This window comes from Hermetia illucens, chromosome 1 (assembly GCF_905115235.1).
Source record: "Hermetia illucens chromosome 1, iHerIll2.2.curated.20191125, whole genome shotgun sequence".
Classification (NCBI taxonomy): domain Eukaryota; kingdom Metazoa; phylum Arthropoda; class Insecta; order Diptera; family Stratiomyidae; genus Hermetia; species Hermetia illucens.
This window is the reverse complement of record NC_051849.1, coordinates 158,847,267-158,862,109: the sequence shown is the minus strand read 5'-3', so window position 1 is coordinate 158,862,109 and position 14,843 is coordinate 158,847,267. Positions and strand designations below refer to the sequence as shown.

The following is a 14,843-nucleotide window of genomic DNA, read 5'->3' as shown; positions in this document are numbered from 1 at the left end:
GCTAATATTTTCTACACTGACATTATAGGTAAATATTACACGTCCGGCTATACTGTTCCTATTCACACTTATTAAATCTTTCCCAAATCAACCCATCAGTTAATAGATCCACGCGCACTACCATGACAAATCAAGTTTCTAATTTAGATGATTGAATCAAATTAGTTGAACATTCACGGGCGGATATATGTATACTTTGTGAAATTTAGGGGAATATATGGATCGAGTTTCCGATTTCAGATCAAATTCCTCCATTCATAAAATTTGAATGTGAGTAAAGTAAAAACAATAATTGCTTTTCTTTTTTATTTCCATTGATAAACTCAAAAGATATGAGATTCCACGCTTAGTAATATTACGCAATGTTACTTTGTGTGCATTTTTGGATACGCGGTTAAGTAGAGCAACGCATTTGTATATCTGAATGCTGAGCTGAGACAATTTCATCTCGCATTGTTTTTGGTGTGATTATTATCGTTTTATTCAAAAATAATATGAATGTTGGCCATGTGTTCAAAATGGATAGGTTAACTATATATAAGTATGTACATAAAAAAAAATATGTAGATTTTCCACTTAAAGAGTAGGTCTTTGATCTCCCTGCTGCATGAACAGAACTGAAAAAATACATGTATTGTTGTACCTTTAATATTGAAATGATCTAGACGAAAAATTGTATTATCAATCTAAATCAATGGCCACTGTTAGAAACGTTACATTTTCTTCTGAAACTTGCTCTTAAAGAGGTTAATGCCAGTATAATAATTGCATCATTACCATTTGCAAAAAAATGTCCATAATATATCAAAATAGATGACAATAAGTCGAAAATTTGCATAAAATCTGCATCGGAACCCTTGAAAAACTTCAAAAGTAACAAAATACAGCTCAATCTTGGGTTTGAATTTCACTACAATGAATAGAGTAACACCAAAGGAAATCCAAACTGTGATTTTCCATTAATTCAGAGAAAAAACTTATATAGCTAATGATTCGTTATAGTAAATCTTTTCTCGCTCATCAGATATTGCTTAAATTTTTGCATTTATCAAATATGTGCCTAATCCAATACCACACTAAAAAAAGAACGCGACTCATCAATATTCAAAGTAGTTCAGCCACTTTACTATAAAACCGCAAATGCAACTTTCTCACTATTGACAAGAAAAAACCTATAAGAAAATCAAATTAATTCAAAGAAAACCCCATGAATCATTATCATATTCACGTGGGTATTCTTGTGTGGAGAAATTTATTTAAACAATAATATTAACTGAATCATCATCTTGACCTAGTAAGGGTAGAGAGTCGCTGTCCTAAGATTTTTTGTATTTTTATATGTGAAAACTGAATTCTCTGTATAAATGTTGCCTTATTTTGCATTACAATATGTTGTTCTCAGTTTTGATGATTGATTATTTAATTATTAATTAAAAAATAATTAGACAATCTTTGTAGCGAAAATGAAGCAAATATTCACTATAGAAAATAGTTGTAAATTTAGAACTCTATTATGCCTTGGTTAGTTGTTGCAAACAAAAACAAAAGACTTAAGCGAGAAACTCGATAAGTATTCAATTACTACCAAATAATGTTTCTCACCTAATTTCTTTCAAAAATTTCATATTTGAAAAAGAAAAAAGGATAAAAAACAACACTAATGCAGTTGCAGGCGCCAACAAATGTTATGCGCTCATCTATAAAAGCAGTGTTGCTTATGTCATCAAATCGATTTTCCAGACAACAAATTATTATATATTCTTTTATATAACACTAATACATCAACGTATAAACGCAACGGAATTGATTACTTCAAATGCATTTTGTGAAACTTTCATGGCAGAACCTCTGAGGATTGATTGGATCTGTGATGAAAGAAGTTACGTCTTTCACTTTCAGCTGTACCTCATGAGTAGCACAAGAAATATCATTGAAACCACTTTTCTTCGCAGATTTCAAGGAATCCAATATTTCACTTACAATCTACTTATCAAGCAGTCGTTGCAACAGATTAGCCAACTGCAATAGGCTGCTTTCCAACTATGCCGTATTGCATGTGAGCATTCTTCCTCGCTAAGTGCAATTTGTTAACAACCATTAACAGTGGAATTGGAAATGACTGCCAAGTACTCGTTCATTTAAAATTTTCTTCACTTTTCTCTAGTTTACAGTGTTTTCCACGCTAACAATCAAGCGACACAATTATATGTTCACGTTTATGTACGAAACTTTGTTGACATACTAGTCGGCATATTATAAAAACTTGGGTCAATATCCGCTGTTGCTGCCGCGATTAACACGAGAAGTGCTGCTAAATAATCTAATGAACAACAGTTGGATAAAACGGTAAACGTTGGTTTGATATATCTTTTCCTATACATATTTTTGTAAATACATATAGAGCAATGAAAACTTGGAGAAATTTCCACTATGTTGATAACAGCCAGAAACCTTTGTGAAACTACTGTGTGTATTTATCATTAAAATTAACAACACTTCACACCGTACGCAATTCATTACACCAATTTTCTTGGAAATCTCTCCACCTGTTGCTATTGCAAAATTTAGAAATTGACAATTGTGTAAGATCGTGTTAAAAAGAGGGCACAGCCTTACTAATTTTGTTTGGGGATTGAATTAGTCCTAAGCCCCCATAAACTTAATAGCAGACTGCACCAGTTATGGAGAAAATGACTCCCACACTTTGGTGCACGGCCCAGTAACTTACAGTTAAAATCATTGGTGAAGACAACTCTTCATATGCTGCCTCACGTCACTTTAGTATAAAATGTTTGAAGACATTTACACACCTCAAGATATAAAAGAAGAGAAGAGGATGCTTTTCGACCTGAATATTAACATTGTTATTTTCAACACAACAGTCTACAAAATATATTCACATATCACAAGAGATCGCAAAAACGGATACATTTGCATATTGGAGATTTTTATTTTTCAGTTACCATTCTCGTTGTTGACAATTAACAAAAAAGATGTTTTTAAATTACCGGCTTCCATATCCAGAAGCAATGAAATCTGCCTATGATCCTATAGTACAGCTTCATCCATGCCATTTCTGGCTTATTTTTTGCTCGTTTTGTTTTGAAATTCCACCATGGATATGTTTTTGTTTTCATGTAGTAATTCCAGGTAGTTAGGCTCTTGTCAGTCACGGATATTTGAATTTGTCTTCTTCGTTATAAGCTAGTCTCATCATTCATATAGCATTAATTGTATAATATACAAAGCTAAGGGTGTCAAAGAGTAGGATTGGCCCCAGAGAGAAAACGCAACTTTGTACCCACGATGGAGCACGAAACCTAATCTAATAACCTTACTCGGAAAAAACTACCTGGTGTCTGATATTCCCATAAGCACAGCACTCTCATAGAAGGTGTTTTGTCTTTCAGAATTATAGCCAGTAAAAATGTGTACCTGCAGGAAAATGTGTCTAGAGACATTTAGTCTCTTCCATTTGCTCTTATGAAATGCTTTCCAGTTTTTGACGGCAGCATTAGCCTACATTAGGTACAGACACTCCAGTTGCTAGTTCCTGTCCCGGCATGGGGGACATTGCACCTTCTTTTGTTAAGGTATCCGAGATGCCATTTCCCTTGACATCACGGTGACCAAAGCAGTTCGAACGAATCCTATACCTCTGAACGATTGTTAAGGTAATCAAAAGGCATTTGTTCGTCAATAAACCCGATTTTAGCTCTTAGATCAGTCCGAAAGATCGCTGTATACTCTTCCAAAAATAAAGCCTACTTTTCATTTTTATCCGAATCTGACAGAGAAAAAATTAGTAAATTGTGGCAACCTGCTCTGATTATGCTTCTTGCCAAGGTTACATAAATCGGTAAATCCTCCTCCGGACGGGCCAAGAGTATATAAGGCCGTGCTGGAAGTAGGTTATTCGAACTGACGACAATCTGGTCATACAAGCGGATCTAAGGGGGGTGAGCCGAATCAACAGCCCGTGGATCGTCCTCCATGTATTGGAAATGGACAGAATCCAAGCCAAGGTGAACAGCATACGTGAAAGCTGCGTAACCAACGGGGAGCTTGGTCTTTAGCATGCAGAATCTAAATACCTTGAGCACCTTCAATTTTAAGTAAGACCCTTATCCTAGTGAATGGGCCAGCCAAGACATGTGGCCGAGTTACCAACAACAAACCCTCCGAAATTCGCAATGAAAATATTGGCACGACAAATGAACTGTAGTCAAAGGTCGAGGCTGTGGAAAATGAATTCGATACCGCCTTCAAAGTCTCATGCACCGCTTAATACTGCAAAAAAAACATTACCACCGTGGTAGAATGAAGATCTCTCCAGCTTCAGGAAGCTGACTAGGGAGGTATTTAACAAATACTGTCAGCCATACCAGGACTACCTGATAAAGTACAAGTCGGATATCAAGGCTGCCAAGAGGCGGTCCTGCTTGGACTATTGTCATAACAATGAAAGCACAAGCGAATTTACCAGATTCAATGAAATTCTCTCCAAGAAACATAGGAGCGCATCCTTTCTTAAAAAGTCGGAAGGCTCTTGGGCGGAATCTTCTGATAAAACCCTGGAGCTACTGCTGCTTCGCCAGGGGGAATGACTGTGAATCACAGCCTTGCCTGGAGAATATGCAGCCCCAGTCGTAGGTTTCATACCGAAAGCGGGCAGGCGCGGCCATGAGTCCCATGAGCGGTCACTACAGTACAATCATTATACTCTAGCGGCCTTCTGCAGTATTCAATAACCTTAGTACTCACGTCATCAAGGAAACCTTTCGAGTATAGGATTAGAGGGGTATCTTACGCATTGGATAATATTCCTGCTAAGAACCAGGATAATCCAGGCGGATTTAGGAAGTACCCACTTGACCAGACACTGCGCTGCACTGGTTAATAGCGATGGAAGAAATTTCTCGAATATTGGAAAGTGAAGGTGGTGGCATATGCCGACGACTTGGTGATATTGGTGCCAAGGACGTCTCCCTTCGTTATGAGTGATATCATGGAGGGAGCGTTGGGAAAGGTATGGCGAGTGGTCGCAAGATACGGACTCGCCATAAATTCAACCAAAACGGAGCTGATACTATTCACCACCAAACAAGGGTACCCGAACTGCACCTCCCGCGGCTAAATGAACAAAAGTTGGTTCTTTTCTCCAACGTAAAGTGTCTGGATGTAATCCTGGATTCTAAGTTAAATTGGAGACTGAACATAGAACTGAGGGCTAAAAAGACTTATGTGATCTTCTACGTCTGTAAGAGGAGCTTTGTAATGAAATTATGTCGCCAGCCGATATTGTTCTCTGAATGTACGCAGCCGTGGTACGTCCCACCCTAATGTGCGGTTCTATTATGTAATGGCAGACGCTGAGGAAAAAGTGCAATCGAATGAAGCTTAATAGGGTTCAAACAATCGCATGTGCAAGTACTACAGGGGCTTGGAATTCTTGCCCAACAGACGCCCTCAATGTCCTCCTACATCTCCTCCCCCTGGACCTCCACATTAAATACAATATAGTATGCGGTGCTGTCAAACTACATGACTTCTGAAATCCTACGGCCATAGTAACCATAGACGAAGTACACCGTAAGTCCTGAGGTTTCCCCACGAGCTACGTCACACACAAGCCGAACTTCACTAGAAACTTTGCTGTGGACTTTCTAACAAAGGCAGAGTGGAAAACCGGCAGGGTATTACAACGTTTTGCCACAGTATTCTTTACCTGATCAAAGATATCCCATGGAGGCAGTGTGGGAGCTTTCTTGGATACACAGTTTATCCAAGTCATACGGTCTCCCAGGATTCGCCAGTATATTCCAAGTGGAAACGGTGGCGGGTCATGCCGTTGGCAGTCCCTAGGTAGGCACAGTCTATGTCCCGCTAGCAACCTTAGATGGCGAAGGCTCACCACCTGCCCCGAGTCAAAGAGGATTTGGTCGGCCTATAACAAGACCCGATCACTCATGTGCCAGACGCGTACGAACGCCTTCAAGATTAAGGCAGTCTGTACGGGGCGCTAGCCTATAGGTGACCATACCGCCAGATTCAACATACCCTACAATTCGCATTGCTGAAACTGCGAAGAAGAGGGAGAAACCCTCAAGTATTTCTTTTACGATTGCCTAACTCCAGCTAAAGCCAGGCTATGCGCACTAAGTAAACCATTCTTTGAGGACCCCAGTGAGATTTTTTTGGAAATTGAGAGTTCATTCCATCTTCTTACATAAAATAAGATATTTTACTTTTTTTAAAAGTTAAAGGTTTATTCCGCTTTGGAAGGCAAATGTCATTCTATTACCTCCTTTCTGTAAATTATATCATTGTACTTTTATTCACTTTTAGTTGCTTCTGAGGTCAGATAATGCGACCTCTAACTAATATAAATCCATAGGCTGGTAAGCAACAGTTTTCGTTCTGTGAGTACCTTAGCGCTTCCTGGAAAATATGACCCTTAACTAGCCTCTTCAGCAAGAATAATGTTAAGTTAATTTGTCTGAAGTCCTTTGGATAAGAATAATCATCCTTACCAGGCTTCGGTATGAGGATTATCCTAACCTTTTACCAAAAGATAGGCACGTAGACCAAAGCAAAGCTCGCCAGGAAAGTATTTTTTAGAAGTCGGTCTAGGTGCTTTATATCCTCCTTATCACCGCTGAATGAATCTCATTCCTCCCGGGCACTTCAAAACTATCAAAGGATAATATAACAATAATTGATTTTCACTTGTCATCATCGCTCTCTCTCTCCTTTCTAATCCTATCACCTGTTTTCCCTGATGGTATACTTCCAAAGGGAATCTATACGGAATCAACCCCAGAGTTTATGAAAATACCATCTAGTTTCCTGAGAGAGTCCTATTTTTTGTTAGTTCAGAAGTCGTTTGAATAATTTACTGAGTTTGCACAGTGAACTATTTTACCACATGTACCTCGGGTAATAGGGCAAGCCTCTTCAAACCAATCTAAAAGTCTGCGATTCAGAATTTCCAATCAAGCTTTTATTGCCCAGAGTTGGACTTTACCACCAAGAAGTTAATTGAACTTTGTGTAATCTGTTTTTTAGTATTTCCATTTTCAGTCAAACAGTCAATTGTAATAGTTATGGTTGGGCCACAATCCAATTCGATCAGGACTTTGAAGTATGTCAGAGCACTTCATTCAGAGCACAATCTATACGCTCACGGAACAGATAAGATAGGCAAATCTTTACATTCAGCAAAACAGTCATTCACTATCGCAGGTTTCTCCAGCTTCACATTGGTTAAAGTCCGCATAATTCTGTCTAATGATAATCTCAGTTCAGATAATTAACTCCTCCAATTGCTATGTCAACGAAACCAGTTAACACGGAAGTTGGCGCCATCCAACTTTAATTGAGATTTTTCAATAATTTGTTGTTGATTCAGTTCATTATCGTTCACCGGGACAACAAGACTAAATAAAATTTACTGAGGTCATGAATTTGGATTTATTGGCAGAGTCTCTTATAGCAGAAAGCCACAGAGCTCGAATTGATTAAGGTTGCCGTTATCGCGATCCAAGAGTTCAAGGGTAAATGTCCGTAGAAGTAAAGTGAAGAGTCATAGCAATAAATTGGGTATAAAATGGAGAACAGGTTCAACCCCTGAGCGCTCAGACCGTTGTAGTTCATTTCATTCGAGTAAAGCGCTGAGCGACATAAGAAGGCCCAAACACCTTGAAAAGCTAAAATTAACGCTTAACCTCAACTGAAATATTCATGAAACCAACTCCAGAATGCAACGAAATTTAGTGGGCATATTAAAACTACAAAATCTTACGCAATCAGAGAATGATATGTGGATTTTGAGGAGCGAGGGAGTATGCGAAATAGTGTATTTTTTCTCTGGTCTTGACCTCATCTGCTGTTGTGTCTGAAGCAATTGACTGGACTACTAACCGTTAGCCAAATGTCGAAACGGGATTGCAGTTATATTCTACTCTGAGACGTTCGTATAGTGCACAAATACTATAGTACGTATATTGTCTGCTCCGTGTCGTGACCGATTGAAGATTTCTTCGACGCTCATTACTTCGATAGTTTCAAACAGGTGCTAGAAAAATGTTAGGAGTTCAATATCGGCATCCATGAAATATTCCTTGACTTCAAGCAGGCATACGATAGTATCGGCCGAAATGTAATGTCCAAAGTAATGCTTGCTTGACAATTGTAGGAAATCTGGTAAGCCTTAGCATAATATCCCACTAAACAGCACAGTTTAGAATCAATAATGGCCTGACAGATGCGTTTGAGACAAATGCCGGCTGCCACCTCTGTTCAATTTGACATTGGACAAAAGTTGCCAGTAGATACAAAAGGCACGCTACTCTGTAAGCCATGGCGTGATCTTTCCCATCAACAAAGGAAATTTTTATGAAGCTCGATAAAACAGCAAAAGAAGTTGTTCTGATTGTAATTACGCGGTATTTCTAGTGATTAATTATTTGAAATAATAAAAACTTGTTTTTCCTATTCACTAGTCCTTGTTAGCTCTGATGAAGGGAACAAGTGGTTCCCGAAATATCGGTATTTGCAAAATAAAAATCAACACTAGCAAATAGGAAATCCGAAGCTGCAATGGACATGTGTTCGAAAAGAGAACAGAAGAACAAAAACCGGGGGGGGCAAACTCTGAAAGCGATAGCCAGACTCTGTTGACGAAAACAGTGCATCACTGCTCGGATTTCGAAGTTGGAACACGCGATCGAAAGATTAAGTTGATTGCATGATGCAAATTCTGAAAGTGAAGTCCCGGAACGGGCATTTTTCGACCTTTCAGCATACTACACATACTCGCAAAATTTGTCCGATATCTGTGTCTATTTCATTCCAGTACACGTATATTCATGAACGTGTTATGTGAACCTATTTAGGGAGGCTTGAAACTTCTTCGGAATGATGACCTGATGGCTTTCTCCCATCTCTTTCAGAATTTTCATCGCGGCTTAAGTTTACCAGTGAGCCGATTCTCTACGTCAAAGCTCCAGAAATGGAATCTTTGTAGATTTGTTTATCTCATCTTAACTCTTCTGCAGAGTATAGGATATTCACACAGAGAGACTGTGCTTCAGTTTCATTATTATGACACTGGCTCCTTAAAAGACGTAGTTCCCAGTAAGTGTTAACAAAACTGTCGTGTTCTTTCGGTCCCGCTCGTTTAATGGTATGCAAATGATAAGCTCACAGCAGCAAGCCTAACAAAAACAGCCAGGACGACTGGGATTCGAAACCAGAGCAACGAACTCGCGAGGCCAACGCTCTTATACCCCAAACTGTCGGTGATGTCATCTCGTTCAGTTCCCTGCCCAATTCAAATTTGTGACTGAATTATGAAAAAAAGCTGCATAATGTTCATGTTGGTGGAAAATTCTCACCAAAGGCTGATAATCTAAGGAGAATTTGAATTGGCTATAGTCTAACTTCGTTGGTGTTCTTGACCGAATAGAAATGAGAACTCAATCACTTATGATTTCCTAGTTCTTCCTTTATAAGCTTTTCCGAAAGCTGCATTCCATTAAACAATTTGGTCGGCGCGCTCATTTAGACATCAATAAGTTTGGATTAAACGTAAAAATTTGACCTTATATAACTTTGTTAATAATAGTCAAATCGCATCCAAACAGTCCAGAATGATGTCCTATATTATCTGCTATACTACCAAATTTTGTACTTTTAGGATGAATTTAAGGGGGGTTTTCCGGTAAATTTCTAAAATATGGTAATATACTATTATTAACTTTATTTGTGCAGATATCGGAACGGGATCTATTTTGAGGCCTAGATCAGATTTTTCTGCTGGGTAGGTTCCGAGAACGAGACCTGTTTCGCTTTTTGAGGCACACATTTTTAGTCCTCACTCCCCTGTGTTTCACCCAATATCACAGATCAATTTCGAAAAATGCTGATCGAGTCCCTTCACTTAATACCCCACATGGCTATATTTTGTAAAATATTTAAAGGGACACACAGGCTACAAGTTCTTACCAAATTTTGGTGACAATCGGTTCAGTCGTTTCCGAGTAAATCGAGTGTGACAAATAGACGGAAAGGGGGTCTGCCTTAATCGTAGACTTAACCTTTGTCAGCCCTACACTGGCGCGTGGGATGTCCTGGTACGTCAGCGCGGGGGGGGGGGGAGAGACTCCCTACAGAGTAGAGAATCATCATGCCCGAAACCGAGAAAGATATCAGGCTGGTCTGCAAAAGCTTCTTCCATAGAGATGTAGCTGGACCAACCCAATAAAGCAGAAGGTACTCATTCAGCAATAGAATACCAAACAACTGGTGGAATAACTGACCAGCCTGTTACCGAGCCAGAAGAGCGGCACAGAGGGCTCTAAGTGAAATCGACTAAGGGCAAAAAGAGCGCTCCTATAAGGAAGCCTGCAAACCCCTCAAAATCGCAATCTAACGAGGGAATCCTTTAAGACGCTCTTTTCGGAAACGAAGATAAACCCAAAGAGGAGCTAATCGTGATAAGGCGATTTAGAGGCCGTTCATCTCTACAGATCACGTGCTCTACCTACTGGTTAAAGATCATCCAGGGGCTATTCCTCCAGTAAAGGGAGGACACTGATAACTTCTAGCGACCTCCGAATGTGATGGCAATACCGCCAGATAGAAGATGATAAGAGAGGATAACAAAGCTCCAGGTCAGGATGGCGTACCGAATTGGGCCTTTAAGCTTGCCGTGAAATCCAGACTGGACATGTTCGCTGAGTTTTGCGAAGCGTGCTTGTCCGGGGGGATATTTCCTGCGGCCTGGAACCAGCAGACGCTAATACTACTGCCTACGACTTGTAAAGCTCCAGGTATGCCAAAGTCCTACAGACATACCATATATGTCTTTTGGACTCCATAATTACTAGCTTGGCTAAAGATGCAATTCACGGAAAGGGTAGTACTAACAAATATTACCTGGTGGTGACCCTTGACATGAGAAATGTATTGGAATCTAATACGGGAATCTCTAGCGATTGGTATTCCCGCATATCTCGCAGTTATTGTTAAAATAATAAAAACTTGTTTTTCCTATTCGCTATTGTTAATTTATATTTTGCAAATACCGATATTTCAGGAACTACTTGTTCCCTTCATCAGTGCTAACAAGGACTTGTTAGTCGCTAGAAATACCGCGGAATTACACTCAGATGTTGTTAACAGCTATTTACAAGAACAGAGGATCTGGTATGACACCGATGACCGACTCCAAGAGTACGTTGTCTCCGCAGGTGTCCCACAGGGTTTAATACTGGGCCCTCTGCTGTAAAACTTCATATACAACAATGTTCTTAACCTTGCGCTTCTCAAGGAAGCCACGATGGAAAGTTACGCCACTGCTAGTAGTCGCAAAGGATATCGAAGATGCTGAGTTATACTCATTCAAACCGATCAGTGTTGTTAACGGTTGGCTAGAGAGTTCTGGTCTGACGCTTGCAGAGGAAAAAACGAAAGCGGTCCTCATAACCAAGCACCGTTAAAGAGATTATGTCGGTATTCCAATTGGAAACCATATAATCACTTCTAAACCTGCCATCAAATACTTGGGAGTAATGGTAGATGAGAAGCGCACTTGTAAGGAACAGGTGCGGTAAACTTGTGACAAAGCATCCACCGCAAGTGTAGCCCTGGCCAGGATGATGTCGAACGTGAGAGGGCCACGGCATGCTTCCAGGTTGCTTGTAGCTAAGACAGTGAGTTCGATTTCGGGGGAGTTTCGGGGGAGCATTGCAGGTCATATTTAACGCTAACAAACTGAGTGCAGTCTACAGAAAAACAGCCTTAAGGTTGGGCTCTACCCGCACGACTGTCTCAGATTATGCAGCATTCGTAATCTCCGCCCATTGACATATTGGCAGATGAAATGACGAACATATACAATGCGGAGTCTATCTCTCCTTTATTACAGACGAAGAACGCTGAAGAGAGAGATCTCTTAATAGATGTCAAGAGCATTGGAAACGTTCGGAAAAGGGTCGGTGGATACACAGCTCGCGGTTGGAGAGACGGCACGATAATCTTACCCAGGTTCTCACGGGGCATGAAGGATATCGCCTAACACTCGGAGTGGGACCGTAGGAAATAATATCCACACAATTCGACTCATGATCACAATTGTTCGCTGAACAGTTTATAACTGAATCCCCGTCCAACTCGTCGACTAACTCCTGCCAACAGTGAACTTTGTTTTTTGTTTATTAATTATCAATGTATAGAAGAAGGCTTAGCACGATCAGGGCATGGAAACCATGCAGGCTCTCGTTACCATGTTCATTGCCGAATTAACAAAAATGCGAGTTGCAGCACCACCTTGCTCTGAAGTGTCCTCCAGCGCGGCTCTGCCTATTCCAAGAGCTTCGACTAATCTCTCGATGTTCACCTTTGCGACATTCCACGCGTCGGGCTGGTGCACGCCGAAAGATAGAGACGACAGCACTGATGACTGAAATCATTCCAACTAAGATCCGTAATCTTTGCTGAACACAGCGTCCTCTAAAACCTCAAAAATGGTTCGAAAATCCGACATCCCCTTACTCGGTGTTAGATGGACACTGAGAAACGTTAACCCTAACCACCAAATCCAAAAAAAAACCCGATCCCCTCGATTTTAGGCCCGTACGTGAAGTTGAGCCCTATTTCGAACCCAGATTACACTGGTGTCTGATGAACGTCTGATCAGCACTAGATCGGCCTATTCCTCCAGAACCATGGAAACAACTCGTGAATGGTTGCACTCCGGTACACGTTGATTTGTTAGCCGTGGCTTATTCTGGCGATTATCGGTGAAGAAAACTGAGGACAGTAAATTCTTTTCTTTAACATCACAAGGAACCGAAAGCTATGTATGAATATATGTATGTAGTCAAAAAACTATTCTGTTTTTAAAGTTTACTTGGGATTCTGTTTCTCAGACTGCACTGCAATCAAGGGAGAAGAAACTTTTGGATCACTGTGCAGATAGCGCTATCATGAATATGGCCATGGTTATTCTGAGTCTTAGGCAGGAAAGATTGAAACTTCTGGATGAGGTAGATCATGAGTCTTTCAAATGGCAGAACTCACAACGTAAGGATTCCTGATTATTGTAAGACATAAGGGGAACTTGGGACAAAGAATGGAATGACAATACTTTTGTTCAAAAGTTAAATTCACTGACTAGTTGCGATTCCGAGGGCGAGTAATTGAACATACGAGCGTCTCATATAAGGGCAACTTATTTCTAACAGTTTACTTAACTGGACTAAGCATAATTATTTATCAGGGCCCAAAATTATTACCATAGCTCGCCGGCAAAAACTAGTAAAAGGCAATCTTCTCAATTCTTTTGAAATATGATCAAGGACCTTACTATTGGCATTATTGAAAACGCTTGGAAATTACAAATTAGAAGAAACTAAAATTGGCCAAACCCTTCTCTCAGATTTTCGAGCTAGTACTGTACCAGGATTGCAGTGATTCTCATTAAAATAACATATCTCCTGCTTCAGGATTCCTAGCGTATTCACAGCAGGTTGTTATGATATCGATTGCAAAACATTTTCCTTCATATAAGTTCGAAGTATACACTTACCTTCATGCTATCACCATATTAGTGAGAATGTTGGAATATTTTATTCAGATAGTTTCCCGTGCAATCAAGAAACCAACGGTGTTTGGAAAATCTTTACTCTTTTGAAACAAACGAGTTTGTTCTACATTCAAGACAGGTAACGTCCATTTACCCGCCGCATATTATCCATAGACGCTTGAGCAAACTATGCAGACTACTGCACTTCCAAACATCATAACTGAAGTAATTACGGACAATTAAACCATAACAATTAATATTTCCAAACATTTTATGGTAACCATCAACTGCACTAGTCTATCATCAAACCTTTTGAAATGGTACTAATTACACCTTAATGCAAGAGAGAAAGCCACCAACGAGAACCGTTTTACCTTAAGTTAGTGACCGAAGCTAAATCGCATAGACTCAGCCAAGCTGCATTTGAAAAGTACATTGTACAACAATGATACTAACATAACGGCATCTGAGTTACACTAAAAACGTGATGCGAAGGTACCACGCATCAATCAGCAACGAATACCAGTATTTATCTCATTTCCAACCAACAATCTCCAACATCAAGCAGGAAGACATACCTTCACTTTTCGAAAACTGCTCGGCAAAATTGTAAGGTAAATCGCTTCCGCAATGTAGGTAATAGATTTCAGGAAAAACACTAATGTATCTAGGAATAGTGTCCAAAATCGTTCGATTGGATTCTCGTACAACAGACCCGACATGTCTGGAATTTGAAAGAAGTCCTCTCTTTGCGTTTGGAAAAGAAACCTTTAAAATGTTTCAAAAGGCACGTCCACTTCACAATAAAACTTGGCCGTCAAACAACAATAAAAATGTCGGTTAAACTTTAGGAACAACACTTCACACGAACTGCCGCCGTTAGGAGCCACTCTATCTTCTGCCGACCGCGGTATCTAAAAAGATACTGTGGGTAAGTGCTGGAAATGAAAATGATCTTGGATGAAAACTGTCGTTTCCCCCGGGTCCACAAATGGATCCCTTGCGCTTGGTGGACTGGGGTTCGCGCATAGACAGTGCTGGCATAGTACCGCTACCGCATCATCACTATGGCTACTAGCTTTACTACTTCACAGTCGTTAGCTTTCATAGTATGCAGAACTTGGAATGACTTTCTATTGTATATGGCGACGAAGGTGAAAAGTCGGATCTTTTATGCACCGGGCGAGCTACTATCAGGTTGTTAGTATGTTTTACGGGCCTAAAGTAAAACCTCAAATGGATTAAATGGCTA

At 40.0% G+C, this 14,843-nt stretch overlaps 1 protein-coding gene across 1 annotated transcript in view; it reads right to left on the bottom strand.

Moving 5' to 3' along the window:
- The window catches only part of LOC119646848 (short-chain dehydrogenase/reductase family 16C member 6), a 42,057-nt gene extending 27,465 nt beyond the window's left edge, over positions 1–14,592 (bottom strand). The window contains exon 1 of the mRNA XM_038047470.1: positions 14,170–14,592. Coding sequence (XP_037903398.1) covers positions 14,170–14,313 — 144 coding nt within the window. The 5' untranslated portion in view covers positions 14,314–14,592. The remainder of the gene's footprint in view (positions 1–14,169) is intronic.
- Between the last annotated feature and the right edge of the window lie 251 nt (positions 14,593–14,843).